The following is a 20,778-nucleotide window of genomic DNA, read 5'->3' on the forward strand; positions in this document are numbered from 1 at the left end:
TCCACGGTCCTGTTTCCAACAGTGGCAGAAGCGGGTGCTATGGAGGGGAGCATCCAGTCACACATCTCTAGAGTGATCCATCCCCTGCCCTGCACCCACCACTTACTGGGTGACATGCCAGCGGAAACACCTCCAACCACTCTGTTCAATATTTTTAAAAGCAGCAAAAAGACTCCACTAGCACCCCCCGAACAAAAGAAATCCCCAAAAGCAAACCCAATCAACCAAAAAAGCCCTGCCAAAAAATCCCAAACCAGACCAAACATTGCTTCCCCCGAAAGCACACCCAACCAACCAAAAAATCCCTACCTAAACCCCCAAATCAAACCAAACCAAACCAAACCCTGCTTCCCCCAAAAACCCAACCAAACAAAAAAAGAGAGGCCCCCCACAAACATTTGATTTAATCTTTAACAAAATGTTTCAAGCCGATATTTTTATGTTTCCGTTTGGGCAGTATTCACGCCTCTGCCGCTTGCTTTGTTTCAGGAACCGAAGAGCGTGCACATGGGACCGGCGAGCGTGCTCTGGGCACCGAACCCACCTACCTTCATGATGCCGTTCCAGTTGTCTCCGGTCGAGACCCGGAAGAGGGTGAGGAAGGCCATGCCGAAGTTGGTGAAGGTGGCGTGGCGGCTCAAGCCCTCGCAGGGATTGTCTTCGCTGCAATCTGCGCACAACAAGGGAAAGCGCCACCGTGAGAACAGCTCTGAGCCTGGCCCCGTCGCAGTCAGGCTAGTTCAACAGGGCAGTGCAGCGTCATGGGCAGTGCGCCGGACAGGCCCTCAGGAGACCGTTTTGGCCTGCTGAGTGACCTGGGGGCAAGACGCATCTCCTCCTCGAGCCTCAATTGTTCCAGGTGTAAAATGGGGACAGTGAGGCTGCTTTCTCTTTTACGCTGCTCGGAGACCAATTGATGGAAAGCACTTTACAAAACCCTGGAATAATAACAACTAGTATTTAGCATTTTGCAAAAGAGTAACACTGGGGGGGGGGATGCTGATGGAGGGGAGGGAGGGAGGGAGCTTGGGTGCTCTGGTTTTGCAAGGTCTACTTGGAAATCAGGTGATGCTGCTTTAGGGTGAGTTTTCTCCAGCAGGGATGGAGGATTGTGGCCAGGAACGTGCCCATTGCCAAGCCTCTGAGTTTATCAAGCTTCCTAGGTGTCGCGGCAAGGGGTGCCACAAAGGGCCCTTGCAGGAGGGATGGGGGCTCTTTCATTCTGCTCCATCATTTCATTTCACACAAAATGTTGCCAGCAATACTGCAGTAGCACCCGGGAGGTCAAGTCAAGGACCAGGTACCCATCATGTTACGTGCTGTACGGAGAGAGGCCCGAAAGGACAGGACCTGACCCCAAAAGCATGCAGTGTAAGCAGAGGGGGCCCGAGATGCTGCCCTGCATGGTCATCTCATAGCCCACTGGCTTCAGGAGGCCAGGACCCCAGAGGCCAGCCCAAGCTGATCTGCACTGAGGATTTTGCCTTCCTCCGCTCCCAGGGGCAACACTAACTTTTGCTGCGGACGCTTTCTTCTCCCCAAGCAACTGTCCTAGATAGCGCATCCAAAGGATGCATCGTCGTCTTTGCTGTGAATGGAAGAAGTCTAACTCCATCTCGCAGACAAAGCCGGCTGCATCAGGTACCAGCCTGATCCCGTCCCCCTCCGTCCACTTGGCAGCGTGAGACGTAGACAATACTTCAAGCTATGCGGACACGAGTCAAAATGTATAAACTGGCTCTCCACCATCAGCGGCTACCGGGCTTCTCAGCAAACACTTTCCCTCCTTACTGCTCCACAATATGGCTCGTCTCTTATTCCCTCAATTGTGGCTCATTATCCTGATTTTTTAAATTTTTTTTTACAGAGCACATTTCCCAGAAGGGACCATTTCACTGGAATAAAGCAAGCGCCTTTATACTGTTTTCCCCACAATTTAATACCCTGATGAATGGAAATTGCAAACACAATATGTCCCTCTTTCCATAAAACACAGGCTCATTACGTTTTCATCAGGACAGGCAGCAATCCTTCTTGCTGTGTTTCATTATTAGTCCTTTGTTTCTGAAGCACATACAAAAAAAACCCCAAACCCAAAAAACCCCAAACAGCCAATAGGCACAGGGAGGGAGCTGGAGTTACTTGCAGCTGCCACGGACGAGAAAACAAAATATTTCCCAATAAAAGTCAGGAAGGGGAAGTGGGCTGCTGTCTGGTTGGCGTTTTGGGTGCTGGCCACAGCTGGGATTGAGGCTTTTCCCAATCTCTAACCACACACAGCCATTCCTGATTGCACGGGGCTGCCAAAAGTAGCGCGAGCGTTCATGGAGCAAGGGGTCAGAGCAGCAGAAGGTGCCTGCGCGAGGGCTTTGCACGGCACGGGGGGGGTTGGAGGCTGAGCGTGAGGAAGACAAAGACGAAGAGGCAGACGGATTTCCTTTCAGGCGGCTGGAGTTTTGGCGACCAAAAAGAATCCGTTTTGGGTGGAAGGGAGCAATTCTGTTTCGGGCATTTTTTAATAAAAGCAAAGGGGCAGCTGCGGCAGCATCACTCCTCGGAGACCTCGTTCGGGTTCAAATCCACCGGCTGCCCAGCTCAAAGCAGGGATGCGAACCATCATTTTCCAGGTCCCACGACAGTGCCCGAACCACGGAGGGGGCGGGATTTTGAAGTGGCCCGTCCTTATGTTGAAGCACAGCAGTGGGGGGTCTTCTGCCCCAAGGAGGGGTGGGTATTACAGCTGCCAGGGAACCACAATCTACCTTTTCAATGCTGCCCACAGCAGAGCGAGCTGCTCAAGTATGAATATCATGCAAAGGCAGCTAAGGCAAGCTAGCCTAGTGATTCAAGCACTGAACTGGAACCAAGGTCTAGGTTCTGCTCCGTTCTCTATACAGGCTGGGGCAAATCGCTTCCCTCAGTGTTCCCACCTCTAAAATGGGGCTCCAGCAACATTTCTTTTGCCGGTCGAGGCTGGAAAGGGCTGGCTCTTTCTACATGTGTATACAGCATCTGGTGGCTAGGAGCTCCAGGTTTTTTATGACTAGTCAGCGATATAGTAGAAACTGGACTGTTCACGGGGTGAGAGGCTCCTTGGCTCCTCTGAAGATGAGGGTTTGATAAACACCCGGGGGTGTAAACAGGGCTGCAGCAAACAGTGCAGTGGCTCCTTCTCCATGAAAGAGCCCGCTACAAATTAAGGAGGTTGTGAAAAATATGATACGAATAATCCAGGTTCTGCCATAGGAGTATCGCTCCCTGGTGTGAACGATCATGTTTCCCCTGGAAACTAGTTATAACTAGAGCCAGGAGTCAAAAAATCTGGGATCTTTTCCCAGCGGTGGCAGCAATTATGGAGTCATCTTGGGCAAGCGACTTCCCCCTTGCCGCAGTTTCCCTGTCTGTAAGAACAGGGGCATGCAGAGTGAGGCTGCAGGGATCGACCACGGCCCTTGCCGGGCTGTAGACAACTGTTGCTGCTGCTTTTGGAGTCACAGGCATTGCACAACTTCCAGAAGCTCTTGTTATTTCTTATAAATCCTGCAGCCCGGCTGAGGTTTTCAGTCCCGGCATTTGCCGGGGGTGCAACTCATTAAAACCCATCTGAAGATGATTAGCCTCTCCCCTGCGCTCCATCAGCTGCAGAAGCTTTGTTATACAATACCAAGCGCAGCCCTGACCCAGAGCTTCAAAGGCTTTCGGAGCAGCGTGTGTGGGAATGTCGAGCCACAGCTGTGAGACCCCCCGGGACGGTCTGTCCCCGGGGCCTTCCAGATAGCAAACGTGATGGTGCAGTAGACGGGGCCACGGGAGAGTCCGTGGTTATGATCTGCTAGAGGCTCGGGCATGCCTGATAGCATGTCGACAATGCCCCTGGATGGGTGGTTCCTGCAGGGACTGAAGCAGGTCGCGGCCCTTGGGAGCGCGGAGCTAGAGTGAATGGCTCTGTGGGTGCAAAGGCACTAATCATCCCCCATGAGTACGGTGACCCACTAATCAACCCCCATGAGTATGGTGACCATATGTCCCGGATTTTGGAGGCTGGTCTCACCTGGCTGGTGAAAATTACAATGAGCATCCTGGCAGCGGGGCGGACAAGCGGAGTGGCATGAGCTATGAAATAGGAAGCCCTAGAGGACTGCAGAACTGCCCTCCCATAGGTTAGCTTGCTTAGTGGAATGACAATTAAAAAAGGGGAGATGATTGTTAAGTAAAGAACAATGGGTCGTTAGTGAGCCATTGACTGCCTTAGCCACCTGAACAGTAATATCAGAGCTGCACTGGAGTCCTGTGTCCAGCTTTGGGCCCCCGCTACAGAAAGGATGTGGACAAATTGGAGAGCCCAGTGGAGGGCAATGAAAATGGTTGGGGGCTGGGGGTGGGACTGGCGAGGAGAGGATGAGGGAATTGGGCTGATTTAATCTGGAGAAGAGAAAATTGAGGGAGGGGTTGAACAGCAGCCTTCAGCTCCCCGCAGGGGGGCTGCAACGAGGACGGAGCTGGGCTGGTCTCAGTGGGGGCAGAGGGCAGGACAAGGAGCAACGGGCTCCAGTTGCAGCACGGGGAGTTTAGGTTGGATATGAGGAAAAACTCTCTCATTCAGAAATACTGGAACGGGTTACCCGGAGGGCTGGTGGACGCGCCATCCTTGGAGGTTTTTAAGACCCAGCTACACAAAGCCTTGCCTGGGATGATGTAGTTGGGGCTGGTCCTGCTTGGAGCAGGGGTTGGACTAGATGACGCCTGAGGTCCCTCCAACCCCGATTTCCTATGATTCTGCGCCCTGTGCTGCCTGCCTCTGGCTCGGGGGTGACGGGAGGACAGTGGGGGTGCAAGGGCCAGTGTCCTGGATTTCACGCTGTCTCATATGGTCACCCTACTCATGAGCACCAGACATGAGAAGGGAGGCAAGAAGCCACACTGTGTGCAAGCACATGCGACACTGAGTTTGGCCGGAAACGGCTGGTGCAAAGACCCCTGCTTGGAAGTGGGATCAGGAACGGGGCTATTCCCTCCTCCAACAGCCAGGCGCTGGGAGCAGGACAGGACCATGGCAGGCTGAGTTTGTCTCCAGTATGACCTGCCCCTCCTCCGGCAGCCACGTCCCTGGGTAATACATCAGGGATGCCTGGCCAGCCGGTTACTGCTCAGTAATTCAGATAGGGGGATGTGGTTCTTAACAACGATCATATGGACAAGACTCCAACACTGTCTATGGACAATTGACTGAGTGATCCTTCCAGCCCTAATTCTCTACGACTCTGAAAACTTTTTTTTGGAGGAGGAACTGAGCCAAAGGAAAGGAAATAATGAAGTGAGGTGGAAGATCAGAGGAGCCAAAGGTGTATGGTGGAGTCACTCCAATATCAGCCTGAGCCTTATGCAACTCTGCAGACTCATGTGTTGCGTCTTAAGCAGCAAACTTCCGGCCTAGGGAACATATCCCTGCTCATATTTAGACAGTAAATATTTCCTTTGTGACTGGATACGGTGTCAAAACTGCACGTGTGCGCATCAGAAAGGTTCTGTGCTATATCCTCATGTGTCATCTGTGACCCTGAGATCAAGCAAAAGCTTTAATCTTCAGAGCTAGAGCGTGTCAATGGGAAAAAAGGGCCCGAGACAGAGACAGAAGAGACAGGAAACCAACAGGTACAGGGAAATATCGACTGGATGAAATAAGCGGCGTCAGGCACATTACTCACCGAGCTTTCCAAACAACTCCACTCCCAGGGCAGCATAGATAAAAAACAGGAGCATAAAAAGTAGGCCAAGGTTCCCTACCTACATAAGAAGAAAGCAGAAGAAGGGTCAGCCACATTGACATCACAAGGGTCATTGCTCCATCACATTTTACATACAAGCAAAAAGACATCAGTCAATATACAACCGGGGGAGGGGAGATGGGGAAACATGGGCAATGCTCAATGTTGGCCAACTGAAGCCTTCCTGGCACTTTCCCCCTTGCATGTCTAAGCCACTTCTGGCATCTGTATGTGGCCATTTGAGTTCTGCTTACACCTGGTGCTGCTTTGGCCCACCATGGTCTTCACTTCAGTAGGACTTTAGCATGGGCTTAGCTGCATGGCAGAGCTCCCTCTTTCTTCCCCAAGCACAGACCCTGGCTCACTGGTTACGTTCACCCCTTCCCAGGCTTGGGGTTTACTGGTAACCTGTATAAAATGGAAACATCTGTCTGTGCTTCCTACCTGAACTAGTCTCCGAGACCTCATGTGTCTTAGCTCTCTCCAGCCTCACCAGAACCACGTGCAAGCAAGACTCAGCCGCAAGCACCCTGAGCCTCAATGCACGTGTCGTCATTGGTAAAAGACAGTTTCACTCCTCTCAGGCTGTTGTTTCAGCTGCTTCTCTGCGCTCCACGGGTTGACTATACTCTTCCCTTTTAAAAGCGATGACTTCCATCTACGTTACAGTGTTAAACAAAAGCCATTGTTTTACCTGGCATTGCTCTTAGGCTGCATCTGCTTCTTTCCCAGACCTGAATAATGGCATTTTGTGCCCAAGAACTTGCTCAACATCTCTGCCAACCATCTAGCTGGCGCAATAAAAGATGTTACCAAACACACCTCACCCCCCACTATGCCTATTATTAGTAATGCATTGACAGAGCGCTGCAAAGTGTGCTAGGTGCCGTACAACAGACAAAAGGGTCGTGACGATGCCAAAAATATCGAGCTTATTAATAACAAGAAGGCTACAGACGACCACGCAGAGGCCAGAATAACTCAGACCCAAGGCTTTTAAAACACGTCAAGCAACAGATGCTGCTCTCTGATTCACACACAAGAGAAGAAGGCTGAAGTAATTACAGCTAACTGGCTAGACTTAACTATAAGTTCTTGCCAAGTTGTGGAAATAACTTCTTTTACCATTTTTCTTCTGCTTCATAAGCTTTTTTGCCTATACAGTTGTAATAGAGATATAGCAGGTCAAGTGCCGGTACTTAATATGGCAGCAGGAGACGAAATGGTATCATCAGAGAACATAAATTTAAAGGGCATTAATTAAAATTTAGGAAAGGAGGCCAGAAAATGGAAGCAATCTGTAACAGATCTCTTCAATTTGTGGAGGGCTTCATTCCCTTGCTAAATGGCCACAGAGAACTGCAAATAGTTCAGGGCATGCTACCTATTTTAAATAGAAATGTGATCAACAGAACCCCCTGCCCCCCTAATTTTAACAAAGATACATATTAGGTATTTCTTTTACATTAACGAGGTTGGTGCATTCAAATGGTAATACAATTTGCAGGGCCAGACACAGGCATGGGTGAATCAGGTGGCCCAAACAGAACGGGGGCCCGAAAATGGTAATTTTTTCCTGTTGTCCAATTATTATTATCATTATCTCGGGTGAAGGTGGGGCCTGATACTAAAAGTTCGCCCAGAGCCACCAGGAATTTAGGTATGGCACTGACAATTTGAAACATAAATCTTTAAGGTGCACGAATCAAAATGTTGTACGGTCTGAAGAACCCAATGCCCTGTTTCTAAGTAATTGCCAATTAAAACGACGAGTTATGCATATGAAGCAGTTCTGCTGTCCTTATCACGGAAAACGTAGGGCGCAATCAAGCACTATTTCAGGGGTGCGCATAACTGTTCTTTGCTACTGCATTAAAAATTATATCCTGCTGGCCATGGGTCAATGCAAAGAGATAAAACGTCTTCAGAGTGTATGATGAATTGTTAAGAGAAGGACAGAAGCATTCACAAATGTAAAGAGAATTTACACGGCGTTCCCCTCACAGCTTCCAGGTGGACATTTCTGCAGAGGGTGGATGGAAAGAGCGTGGAGCTGTGGGATATGGGCCAAGGCACCACATTTCCAAGCAGCCCATGGAAAGCACCCACAGGAGCGAAGTCAGAAGAGTTCAGTGCATATGCCCATGTCTTGCCCAAATGGGATGGCACAGGATGCCTCGAAACAAAGCTGCTGGGAACTTTTCCAAGTTGCAAGGTGCCACTAAAAGAGTTTGCAGATTTTCCCATGTTGCAAGGTGCCGTGGCTTCTCATCGAACAAGAAGAAGAGACGCACGGTCCATATCCTAGTTGGCCATTTCAAATCTTTGCCAGAAGCATGAGTTACTCTCTCCCTGGGATGCGTCATTAATCTGTGCCGCCCGGCAGGAGATGTACAAAATGCCATATTTTGGTTTGCTCCCAGAATTCAAAATTGCGGTTGCCTGCCAGTCGGGTTAAATCTGGGCGCTGCCACGTGTCCCATTCACTCTGCCTGGGGGAGACTGCTGAGAAAGCCAGAAAGAAAAAGAAATATCTCATGGAGACAGTGAATGACCTCAACGGACTCTTAACCTTGAAAAGCTGGTTGTAGCAGCGCTGAAGCTGAGGAGGGTCAGGGCCGAGGCTGGAGATGCTCAAGCCTTGAACCCTTTGTAAGAGGAAGCTATCGTTCCTGTCCAGCAAAAAATCAAGTGAGAAATACTCTGAGCCGTCCAAAGACTTCAGCCTAAAATAAGACATGGATTATATGATCGAGAGACCCTATAGCGCTGCAGACAAGCAGCAGCTTTGAAATGACTCGTAAGCTTAAGATTCTGCCTCGACTTGGACTGCTCATTAAGGAAGGATAAAAGCAGCGCTGGTAAAATCCCAAAGAACTGCACAATTTTCCACCCGTGGATTTACGTTCTGGTCTGAACGTGCGGCTGTTCTGCATGTCGAAGTGTCAGAGTCCGGCTATGAATATCAAGGTCATTTTGAAGTCAATCGAGGCTGTTTGACAAGTACCGGTAAGTAACGGGTCTAAATGCCTTATTCCTTCTTGAAAATTATTTGGTTGAATTGAAGGGAGACTTCCCATCATTCAACTGGCCTACGAAAAATGGGTTGGCAGGAAATAAGGATCTGTGTTTAAGGCTCTGTAATTCCACGTTGGTGCCAGTCACCAACCTGGACTCGCATGGAGCTAGGAGGAAAGTTTGGCTTTGTAACAAGGTTGTGGTCAGACCCTGAAGGAACCGAACTGAACTGAATTATTACTTCTTGAAAACTGTCAGGGTCCCATGCTGAGTTCAGTTTCTGCTGCTTTGGACACTGCCATCTAACCAGCTTTATTTCATTTTCTGCAATTTCTGATTTGCTTTTCGAGCTACTTTGGGCTAATAAAATCATATAATAAATCTCCCCTCTGTACTTCAGCTGAGCAACTGCAATCTCAAGAACAGCAAGAAACCTAGCAGAGGTAACTGCTTCATTGTGTTATGTGACCAAAGTGTGTTTTATTGCTCCTCCGTCTCAAGAAGGTCACCGGCAGGGTTACAAAGGCAAGATCCTGTCTTGGCTGAATAGTCCTGGCCCGAAGTTGGTACTCGGCCCTATCTACAGCATGCAGATCCATAGCTTCAGCAATGTGTTCATTAAAAAATGAGTTGACGACGATCCTTGCAAACACTGGAACGGCAGTTTGGAGACTCCTGCCATAAACGAACGCCGGCGTGATGCTCCGAGTCAGATATTTTACGCTCACTGGTTTATGAGACTGGAAGATAATGTGAGTGGATATTATGCCATCAGAAATAATCATCGGCTCCGGCTCCAGTAGCCCGCGAACACCCAGTGTGAACGAGAGGAGAGACGAGGAAAAATGGCTGGACTCCAGCTGAGACCTTTCAGGAAAAGCTGCAGAGCCCTCTTGACGCGCTGGCACGGAGCGGGCTGAGGACAGCCCGTCGCCGGCCATGCAACCTGGCGTCTCCTCCCAGGCTGCTGCTTTTGAGGCGATGGTGAGGTGCTAAGCAGGGGTCTGCAACCTGCTCCTGGAAAAAAAAAGGGGCCTCTGCAGCTCCCTGCTTCTGCAGAGGCCGGAGGAAGAGACGGGCGGCACGCTGCTATCGCTGCGCTGGGAGGGACCGTGGATGTTGGCCAGGGCAGCAGCGCAGCGTTGAAGGCAGGTGGCCTGTGGGGCCTTTTGCTCCTGTAACAACACGTACCAATTCCTAATCCCCTTGCTGGGAGGTCATCCGTGTCCACGAAGCGCTTGGAGATCTGGGGAGGCTGCCAAGGGCTGCGGAGAGGGTGACCGGGGCAGCTAGGAGCCTGGCCAGGCGCTCCGGGCACTCAGGGCCGGCGATGCCTGCCTCCTCCCCCCAAGGAAGGGACATGGGTGCTCCAGGGGATCATGTAACAACAGCCAGCAATCGTCCCGCTGGCAGCCGGCGGCAGAGGCCGGGCGGTTCTGCTCCAGCAGGCTTGGCCAGCTCCGCAGATGATGCTTTTCTCAGGCAGACGCATCCCTGAGCCGTGCTGGGGCTGCTGGAACCGGGTCTAGACATCAACAAATAACCCGCCCGTCCACCCCCGGGGACAGCCGGTGTGCAATCCATCAGCCCCGTGGCTCCCATGTCGGCAGAGGTCACGTCTTGCTAGGGAGCAGCCGGCAGGGCTGTTGGGCAGGGAAAGGATGCACAACTCACATATGGCAGGAAAGATGGTGCACCTCTGAGATCTCTCCTGGACAAGCCTGGGGGCAGTGGGCATGGAGGATGCTGCCCCCAGGCTTGTCTGGCCCCATAGGTAGAGGGGGCTGCTGCAGAGACCCCATTTCCAGGTCAGGCTCAAGCACAGAGGGTTCCCACCAGCTGCTAGGATATGGCCCATTGCACCGTGGGTTGTGGATCATGGGGAGCTTTGCCTTGGCCTGGAGGGAGGGGATGTAGGAGCAGCACGACCGAGCCCAGCCAGCCCGCCTGGACATCTCCAAGCAGCCGAGTGCATCACCGTGGCGTGCCCTGGGCTGCACACTCGGGATGCTACCTCTGCCTTGGGGGGCCAGGGCATCACCATCACCAGCACTGCCCTATGGCAGCATTTGGGCTCCAGCATCCCCACCTGACCTCATCTGACATAGCAGCGGTGCTCGCTACGCTCCAGAGAGCCCAGCACTGACGTGAGCAACTGGGAAATCTGGGGCCACCGAGCATGGGCATTTCACCTGGATGCTCAGTTTCTTCATCTGGATGCGGAGGGTACAGCCATGTCCCTCCCTCTTGAAGGAGGGTCTTGAGGCTGCACACATTCGAGGTTCAAGCCCTGGAGCCACAGCTCAGCCTTGGCCATGCCTCATTACTGGGGGGGGCAATGCAAGCTCCTTTCTGAGCCCAGCCTGGCCTTGTGCAGAGTCCAAGACAGCTGCTTCCAAACTGGGAATTGTTTTATGAGCTGGGGGCCGTCTCATTACCTCCCTACAGGCTGGATCCAAAGCTTTCTGCAGTTCAGTGGGACAGCTCCCGTCGTCTGTGATGGGCTTCGTATCGGGCCCGTTGCGCCCAGGTTCCTCCTGCATTTGTAAGAGGGAATAACAGGATTTCCCCTCCCGGGTAAAGGAGGTTGCAAAGGGCCGATCGGGCGTTAACGCGATTCACTTACGGATCAGGGACAGCAGGACGCGTGTACTCGGGGCCAAGTTTGGACAGTCCTTGCCAATCAGAGAGAAAATCTCACTCAGCACGCCGGCTCCAGGAGAGGCGTTAATGAAAGGCCCGTCTTGCTTGCTCCCGCAGCGGTTGGCTGCGGCATATTTCAAGCTCTTCTGGTGCCTCTTGCTGCTCTGACATCAATTATTTCTGCTCCACCAGCCCACACCTTGGCATCTCCGCCGTCCGTGCAGACAGTACACGAGGCACTCCGGGACGCCTGTCAAGAGCAATTTCTCATAAGACGAAGCCTCTGCCAATTCTTTCCAAGGACATGAGTCCCGATCGCTTCCTTCCAGCTCCCGCCACGCAAAGCAATAACTTGGGAAGCAGGAAAAATGCTGGGTAATTTATGCAGCGGATGCAGGATAAGACGGATGCATTTGCCAGCCTGGAAACCGGAGGCCATCCGCGTGACTTCCCGTCCTGGTGGAAGGAACCAGGGCAACAGCCTTGGAGGGCACAGCCGTGCTTAGGGGCAGGCTGCGGATGTCAAGAGCCTTCTCTAACGTGTCTCCCATTGAGCCTAGAGGAACAGGCATGGGGCAGGAACACAACCAGGGAACCAATTAGTGTTAATTAAGGGACAAGTGACACCTAAGCAGGCAGGGCTAGAACCTGGGCTTCTCCACTTCAAAAGTACAGGTCTCCATCACTTTATGCTAGCCACGATCGCTCTTGGCTCCAAAGAGGGGTAGGCTCCAGATCCTCAGTGCTTCACCCAGGATGCAGCACTGTCTCCCCATCACTGCACATTTCCGGCGTATCACGGCACAAGCCCAAACTCCCATCCAAAGAGGGATGCCGTGCCCATGTATTTAGCCAAAGGGAAGGTTTTGTGTTGCATACTTTCTGGAACATTTATAATTAAAGATCACATGCAAGCACCATTGGCTTTCTTGCATGCGTACCAGCCTCTGGCTTCTTCATGATTCGTTCCATCCAGGAGTGACCAAGAGCAAGTCTGCTGACCCCCTGGGAGCTACAGGCAAGTATGTGAGCAGTGACCCCTTGGCCTAAGTCTTGTCCTCTGCAAGTCCTATCCCCATAACAGTGCTTCCGTGCCTTTGCAATGGATGTGTATTTCCAGCGTACAGCAACATGACCCAATTGCTCACATCCTATACCCTCCTTTCGAGGATGCTGAAGGCTGCAACCAAAATCTGCATGGGAGTTACAGGCCCTAGAAGAGTTAAAACTCCCAGACGGCAGCAAAGCGAAGTCTCTGTCCTTCAGGCAAAAGCAGCGCAGAACTAGGAGTTCAGTTCTTCACATTTGTCTTGGCACAGCACCTCCGCTCTACGGCCTTTCAAGCTTTGAAGACGAGAAGGGGGATAACATGGTCCAAGCCTGTGTTTAATTAATGTGCATTCCACAGCTGGAAAGTTAAAAAAGGCACCCAGATCTTCGAGATAGATGGGCCGGTATTTTGCTCTCAGCCACTGGGGTGAAAAATGTGGAAAGGCTCCAAGCAGAACGAGGGTGGCGTGAGCGAGCAGCATCTAACCCGCGGAGGAGGAGGAGGAGGAGAAGAAGGGCAAGCCAGATCAACCTGCAGCAATTTTGCTCTCCGAGCTGCTCCGCCGTGCTTCTTGTTTCTGCAAATGGCTCATCTGCACTAGCTTCTTCACCAACACGTAGCAAAGCAGGGCCACAGGCAGGAGAGGACAACAGATAAACAGCATCCTCCGCTCCCGAGTGTTTGTCAGTCATTGCTGCCAATGTTTCTGGACAGAAAAAAGTCCATATTTGACTACTTTTAGTACTGAGGGGCCAATACAGCCGGGCTGCATTGCATCTCGCCTCTGTGATCAGGAGCAGCATTGGGCATCCTGGGCTGACTGCAATCTCTCTGACCGGCAATGCAAGCGACAGGCATTACGCAGACCGAACTGGGTTAGGGAAGCCCACATGTGTGTTTTAGCACATCAGATGCAAAGTCATATATCTAGGGAAAAGGATGTAGGTCACACTTATGAGATGGAAGACTGTATCCTGGAAAGCAGTCAGCATCTGAAAAGCATCAGGAGACGGGGTCGGGAACAACTGAACGTGCGCTCCTAGTACGATCCTGCAGCTAACACGGCTAACGTGCTCCTTGCAGGTAGGAGTCAGGTGATACAGGGAAGACAGGGGCAGTGGTATTACTTCAGAGAAGGGCAATATTTTGATTATTACTGGAACGCCGTATCCAGGTCTGGCGTTTCTGAGATATAAAAAAACCAAACAAACTGGAAAGGGTTCAGAAAAGCTTTCCAAAAATAATCCAAGGTCTGGAAAACCAGCCTCCCAGGGAGGCTAATGAGGCTTAATGTGTGTATTTTAATCCAAAAGATTGTTAAGCAGTGGCTTGATAACTGTGTACAAATACCAGCATAAGGAAGAGATTGTGACAGCTTTTCACTGGAGCAGAAAAAGGCGGAACAAAAGCCAGTGGAAACGCCAAGCTCCATAACCTCCGAATCGAAACATGGCGCCAATTTGTAGCAACGAGGATCATTAATTAACCATTGCAACAATCTACCTAGAGAAGCGGAGGGCTCCCCACCTGTGAGTCAAGGCTGGATGTCGTTTTGAAGGACAGACTACAGCTCAGGCAGAAGTTATAGGCTGGATTCAGGAATTACTGGTGCTCTTCAGCCGACGTTATACGGGAAACCAGACGATAGGATCAACAAAGCTCCTTCTGACCTTACATCTGGGGTACTTTCGTGGCAGTGTCACAATTTCAAACGAACTAAGTCACTTTAAGTCTTAAAAACCCAGCGTAACACTGTTGATTTGGAGTTATTTAGCCTAAATCAATAAACACGCTCCAGGTTTACACCAGTGTAACGGAGAGCAAATGGTTGCCCTTGATGTAGAAACATTGCAAGTCTGCCGGAGAGTCCCTTTCACTGCCAAAGATGCTATGTTGCTGCTCTTTAACTCTTCTCCCTGCATTTTTCCCGTTCCTGTTCTGCATTTTTTAAACTTCTTCTTCTAGGAAGCTTATACCACGGGAAGGGAAAGAGCAGTAAGGTCTTTGTGGGTGGCCCTGGCCCCATCACTAGACACCTTCCTCCCTTGGTCAACCCAACAGTGACATTGGAAAATGCAAGCTCCTCACTAAAACACCGATGCAGTCTTGGGGCTGAGCTGCATTGGGTGAAACCAGCCCGAACAAGCAAACAGGTCGCCCAAGCCATAGAGTTGGATCCCAATTTGAACTCCCCCCCCATTTGGGGGGCATTGACTTATTTTGGGCAGAGGGGCTGGAGTATAGAGCTACCCTTTAAAGGTCTGCCCCTGATCACTGTTTCTTTGCCTCGCTTCTCCTTCTGCTCAGTCCCATCTTTTCCAGGCATTTTGCAGGGGAAAGAGAAAAAAACCCTGGGGAAAAAAGCAACCACCCTGTGAAGAAGCCGGGTGCAATGGGGCGCACAGCACAGTGCTATCGGGGGATGTTCAGTCTGGAAGCTCTAGGAGAGGTGACCAAGCCTGCTAATGTACTTGGCGGCTTTGGACACTCGATGTCACGTTAAGACCAGCCACAAACGTTGGATGCCAACACCACCCTTCTCAAAACTGTGGGATCCTTTTGTTCTGCTGGTTTGGCCTGAGCCCAGAGCTCCTGCTTAAAAAAAAAAAAAATGACTAGTCAACTGACATCAGCCATCCCAAAGAGGGGGAAAAAAAGGCTATTCTAATACCAGCATTTTGTAATTAATTGAAATCACTACCGCATGGGAATGTTGGAAAGAGCTACTGCAGCCCACTCCAGCCAGACGCATTTCTCCACCAGCTTCATCGGCACCGATGCAAATAAAATTCCTCCGTCTCATCACTTAACGAGCGGGCTCAAGGAGAGCAGCCATTCTGCGAACCCTTGCCAGCGAGATGGGGAGAGCGATCTCGGAGAAAGAAACTCAAAGGAGAGCGGGGATCTCATGTGCAGCCTTGGGATCAAGTTGCCTTAACTCTCATTTCCCAACTCACTGTTCCCCACAAGAGCTGGGAGATTTGACATGAGCAGAAGCCAGGGTTCAAGTGCTGCCCGTGGAAAAAACACCCTCCGGCCTTGCTATTGCTTTACCAAAAAGCAAAGGGTCTGTAATCATGTTGCTTGAGAAAAAAAAAGAGAGTGAGAAAAAAAAAGCACATACACAAATCCACCGCCAGCACAGGGGTCGGGCTTGTGAAGTCCGGGCTTTCATTTCAGCTAAAGGCCTTCTTTGAAAGGGAGGCTTGAATACCAGAGCGCCAATGGTTTAGATTAAAACCGCCTGGAGTGGCAGCGTTGATGGATCAAGGGGACTTTCCAAGAAAAAGAAATGCCGCTTGTTTTCCAGCGAGCGCTTGGAGAGCTCGCCTACATTGGGCAGATCTCTATGGGTGTCATTATAACACTATAGCTGTAATTCCCCATGGTGACATGTTTATCAGAGATTAATAGTGTCCACACAGGGAGTTATGCTGACAGAGCCTGGTGGTTTAATAACATTGGTATAATCCTGCTGGTAAATTTTCCCTGTCAGCTAAGCCCTAGGAAAACAGCAAAAATCTCCACCATCTTGCATTGTGTGTCAGCAAAGCAGACGGGAAACGTAACCCTTGTGATCTGGCAGCGTTTTCAGCCCTTCCCGGTGAAGGACTCCAGCAGATGCAGAGCGGTGGAGCATCAAGGGCTCCTCTCCCATGCTACGGGCCTGCCAAAACGAATCGATCAGAAATTATGAGTCAAGCCACACAAAAAAAAAAAAAGTCACTCCATTGGCTTAAAAACAGGATCAAAAACCAAGCGCGTGCACACAAAAACGTGTATTTTTTTGAGTAGCTTTCTGGATCTTGATCTTTTTGGGGCTGGGTTTAGGCAGTGCTGGATTTAGGCTTAAGCTACTGAAGCTACAGCTAAGGGCCCCACAACATGAGAGGCCTCTAAATAAGAAAGAACAACAACTGGACGTTTTCATTTCAAATATGACAAAAATATCCATGTCCATGGCTCCACGATTATTATTCATATTGAGTTAATACAGTTGTGCAGAAATAGCAATAATTCATCTTAAAATTTCATGAACATCCATTTTCGTGGATTATTTTGATCGTATGGGGCCTCTAAACTGGACACAGCTTAGGGTCTCAGCGTGTCATAATCTGGCACTGGGGTTTCCCCCCCAACCACGAGAACTGGAAACCAACTTTCTTTGTTTCGAAAGAAAAAAAGACGTTCCCCTAACAAGACGGTCCCGGGGGACTGAGGATTTGAAGACAAACATCAAATAATGTGAAAGCTGGCAATGCTGCGGCGTCTTTTAGCTCGCAGCTCTTTGCCGATAGATCCGTTTAACCTGGCGTAAGGATCTCTTTGCACCAAGCCCCGTTCCCTGGCGCCGACTCCTCCAAGTCAGAGCCATGCACGCGACGTAAGGACAGACGGTACGTCAAGCGCTTCTCAAGCCCTTTCACTCTTATGCCCACAGCACTGGGGTGCTCAGTCCGTCTAAATATTTCTCAACCTTTTCCTGGTGGTGACCCTTCATTTAACGTCACATTTCCCACCCCCCAATTTTTATTACAGAATTAAAGAGGAAAAAAAATGTATCGTCGCTAAAGAAGATAAACCTCTATTATTTACTTGAATATTTGACCTTGAAGGGGTAGGGTATGGGAGGAACGGGAGTTTCAGACCACGAGAGAAGGCCCGCGGTTGGGTCGTGGACGTGGTTGAGGAACAGCTATATTTGAACTTACATGCTCTGAAGATATTTTGGAAACATTCATTTCTTTTCTTTAAAACCGTAAGAAGTTTTTCGACCCCTCGCGCTCGGAGGGGAGAAGCCCTGGGGCCAGGGACCCGCGCTCGAGGTGCATAATGCTGCAACACGAGCACCGTGTCTGCAAGGGAGACCAAACTCTTCGGTGCCTGTGCTGCATGGGTCGCGTCCGCGGGCTTACCTGGGGCAACGCCTGCACCACGGTGTCCAAGAGAGCTCGCATGCCGGTGGCCATTTTGAGCAGTTTCAGTACTACAATGAGAAGCAAAGCCTTGGGAAACAGAGACTCCAGCCGTGGGAAAGAATTTCATCTAAAGGGTAACAGGGCCGCTTCTCCCTGCGTGCACGTCAGGTAGCAAGTCCATCCACGCCAGTGGAGCGACTCCGGATTGACCCTCATGCAATTGGGTGTGACCCTTAGGAGACAGGATCCCAGATAACCCTTCCCTGTGTCTCACTTCTGGCCCTCGCTTCTGCTGGACCCTCCTGGAGATAATCTCTCCAGGTCGATTCTGCCTCTTTCCCCCCTGGAGCACATCCCCCCGGCCTGAGGACATGATGCATCTTCTCCAGGAGGAGAATGAGTTGGGGGGAAATCTACCAGCCCTTCCTCCTGCCTGCAGCCACAGCAAACATCCGACTGCCGCCTGTAAGAGGTCGGTGACTCTCGGTTTGAATTACAGGCCGGTCAAAACTAGCAGCTTGATCCGGGCATGACTATGGCACTTGGGTGAGCTACGTTTGGAGCAAAAACCCAGTGTTCCCGGAAGCCCGAATGAAACCCAAATTGCTTAGCCCCCTCCTTCCCGCGCGTAAAGGGCTGACTTTGCTCCTGAAGTGACCCTCCCTGACCTCCATGGCATTACGTCAGAGGCCAGGAGGGGTCAGTGAAGAGGCCGAAGACTGGAAAACGCAACTCTTACCTCTTGCTATTCTCAGCACCCGCATGATCCGGATAATGGTGGGATTGATGGGGAGCGCCGCATTCATTTCAATCTCCTCCAGGGTGATGCCCATGATGGAAAGCAGAACAATGGCGAGGTCAAGCTGGTTCCATCTAATGGACAAAACCACAGACCTCAAAGGCTGGTCATGGACAGCAATGCCAGAAAGGTGCTCAGGAGCAGTGACCCTGTATTCTCCCTCAGCAAAACCAGCACCCTGTTTCCAATTCAGATCTGGTATCTTGCATGGGAACCTCAGCTAGTATCAATCAGCTAAGTACCATGGACTTCCAAGGACCTGTGCTGACTTGGTCCAACATGGCCCGAAGACCACAGAGGACATCTCTTGATCCCTCCCGAGCTACACTCTTTCTGCCAACCCTAATCCAGCCTGGAAATTGGATACTGTGCACAGGTTGAATCTGTTTGAGCTAAGGAAGACCTGGCTGCTATTCTAATTGGCTTCCCTGGTACAGAAGTCTGCTCAGGATGATTAAGTATAATTAAGCAGTGATAAGTGTTTTGAGTGGACTCAGTGAACGGGCCTACATAATAAATTCAAGCTCTACTGGGTTGATGTCCTATTTCTCAATAAAGCAGGAGCAGCAGGGTCATTCTGGATTTATTTTCACTCCCTGCAACCAGTTGATAATATTTTGACCCTTGCCTGACTTCTGGCCTATACCCCAGCCCAGTCCCCATTTATCACAGGAATTTATAATACTCTCACCTGTCTTTAAAGAATCGTCGAAAACCAAATGCCACCAACTTGAGAACAGCTTCAAACACAAAAACGATGGTGAACACATAGTTGCAGTACTTCAGTGCTTCGTCCAGGGACTGAAAGAAAGGCATCCATTAGATCTATATCCTTCACCCGAGTCCCATCGCAAAAGGATCGGCGGGTAGGAGGACAGTCTCGGCGGGGACACAAGATAAAGTGAAGCAAAATTCAGGAGTGAAACAGCGGTGACTGGACACTTAACACCAGCTTTTCTGCACACGAATGACTAGTTGAAGCACCTGCCTGATTTGCAAGTCACTGCAGTAAGAGTACATCAGAATCAAACCTCCATGCAAACTGGAGAGTGCCAGGTTTTCATGGTGCTTAAAATTTGTAGCTTTTAAACTACGGGCAGACCCCAGCCAAATCCCAGTGTCTGGAAAGCCCAATCTTCGGAAGTTTTCCAGATCCAGATCTGAGGTTTTAGGACTTGAATGAACCCCTGTTTGTAACCCAGTGTGGAATCAGCCTGTGCAATGCATTGCAACAGAGCATGGCTGCATTAAATGATGCAGAACGGTTATACATTCAAATAACCAGAACATTGTTGGCAGTAATATTAACTAAGCCAGCAGTACTCAACTTCTGGCCTGCAGGCTGTCATCCAGCCAGTGCTCCCCACAGGTCCAGCATCTGGCAGTGGAGAAATAGCAGTGTTAATTGCTGTGGCTCTGCAAATCATGGCAATTAGTGCTGCCACCACTCCCCTAACACCAAATTTCCAGACGGGTGGGGACCCCTGCATGCCTGGCGATGCAGTCCTGCATGCTGGATCACGCACGGTTACTCTGTGGCTGGATCACACCTGTGGACCAACTCCATGCGTTTTACCCTGTACTGGATCTGACCCATGGGCAGGCCACTCATCTGGCCTGTGGGGCCAGATGGTTAATGAGCACCACTGAACTAAGCCAACGCACTGCAAGGACATTCATCTCTAGCCTTGGAAACAAACCAGTCCACTGATGGGATCAAAAGGGAACTGTAACTTTGCTCTCAGGTGCTTTATGAAGGCCCTACACCTTCTTCTGAGTTATCCAGCATTGCGTAGGACAGGGCATAGGACTGGCTGGCTCATTCCTCCGTGGCAATTCAAGGAATGCAGCTTTATTTAGTACAATTAGTGAAATAAATAATGTCGGAGACAGATGAAATCTTCCCTTCTTGAAATATGTTGCATCCCTAGTGCTGGGCAAAGTATGTCCATATTTGGTGCAATATTCACTCTCTCTATAAAGCTGCTCTCGGAAGTCAGGAATCTGGAGTGTTTACAGTCTAAGATGATGACTGTTTATAATGGATTTCATTGGAGTTGGAGGCCAACAATAGCAAGCAAACACGACTCAAACCTTAAAATAGACGGCTCCAGAATAAAAGAGCTATTCTGATTGGGCTTTCTGGGGTCAAGCATGGATATTGGTTTCTTACAAATATGCAAAATTGCAAAGCTGAGTAGCAACGAATAGGCAAAACAGGAAACAGGAAGATAAAAGTAACGAGCAATAAAAGCGCTTATTTGCTTTGGTTACTGGGGGAATGCAAGAGCTTGAGAGAAAGCCTCACTTCAGGTCAAAATTCTCCTTTGTACATCTAGGTGATACCCAAATTCTGCTTTCCCCAGATGTGTGGGATGAGCACGCACTGATTTTCAAGAACAAGATCTGAAAGCTTTTGCAGGTGTGTTTCTCAATGCCCAGCTTGCTTTATTTCTGGTCTCATTATCCTGCCCAACATAATACAGAGACCTTTGTTAAAAGCCTGGCAATATATTATTTAACTTAAGGTCTCTCTACTGGGTCCAATCCTGGAATCATTTACCATGACACATCTGCAGAATA

The 20,778-nt window shown here is 50.2% G+C and overlaps 1 protein-coding gene across 3 annotated transcripts in view; it reads right to left on the minus strand.

Moving 5' to 3' along the window:
• Positions 1–20,778, minus strand: part of CACNA1H (calcium voltage-gated channel subunit alpha1 H) — a 189,303-nt gene that overhangs the window by 16,077 nt on the left and 152,448 nt on the right. For all 3 annotated transcript variants that reach the window (XM_090024755.1, XM_090024756.1, XM_090024754.1), the window contains exons 25-29: positions 18,887–18,996; positions 18,136–18,269; positions 17,394–17,464; positions 5,706–5,784; positions 549–670 (exon numbers count right to left, since the gene is read on the minus strand). In XM_090024755.1, coding sequence (XP_089880881.1) covers positions 549–670; positions 5,706–5,784; positions 17,394–17,464; positions 18,136–18,269; positions 18,887–18,996 — 516 coding nt within the window. The remainder of the gene's footprint in view (positions 1–548; positions 671–5,705; positions 5,785–17,393; positions 17,465–18,135; positions 18,270–18,886; positions 18,997–20,778) is intronic.

This window comes from Crocodylus siamensis, chromosome 12 (assembly GCF_052110815.1).
Source record: "Crocodylus siamensis isolate JL-2025a chromosome 12, ASM5211081v1, whole genome shotgun sequence".
In the NCBI taxonomy this organism is placed as follows: domain Eukaryota; kingdom Metazoa; phylum Chordata; order Crocodylia; family Crocodylidae; genus Crocodylus; species Crocodylus siamensis.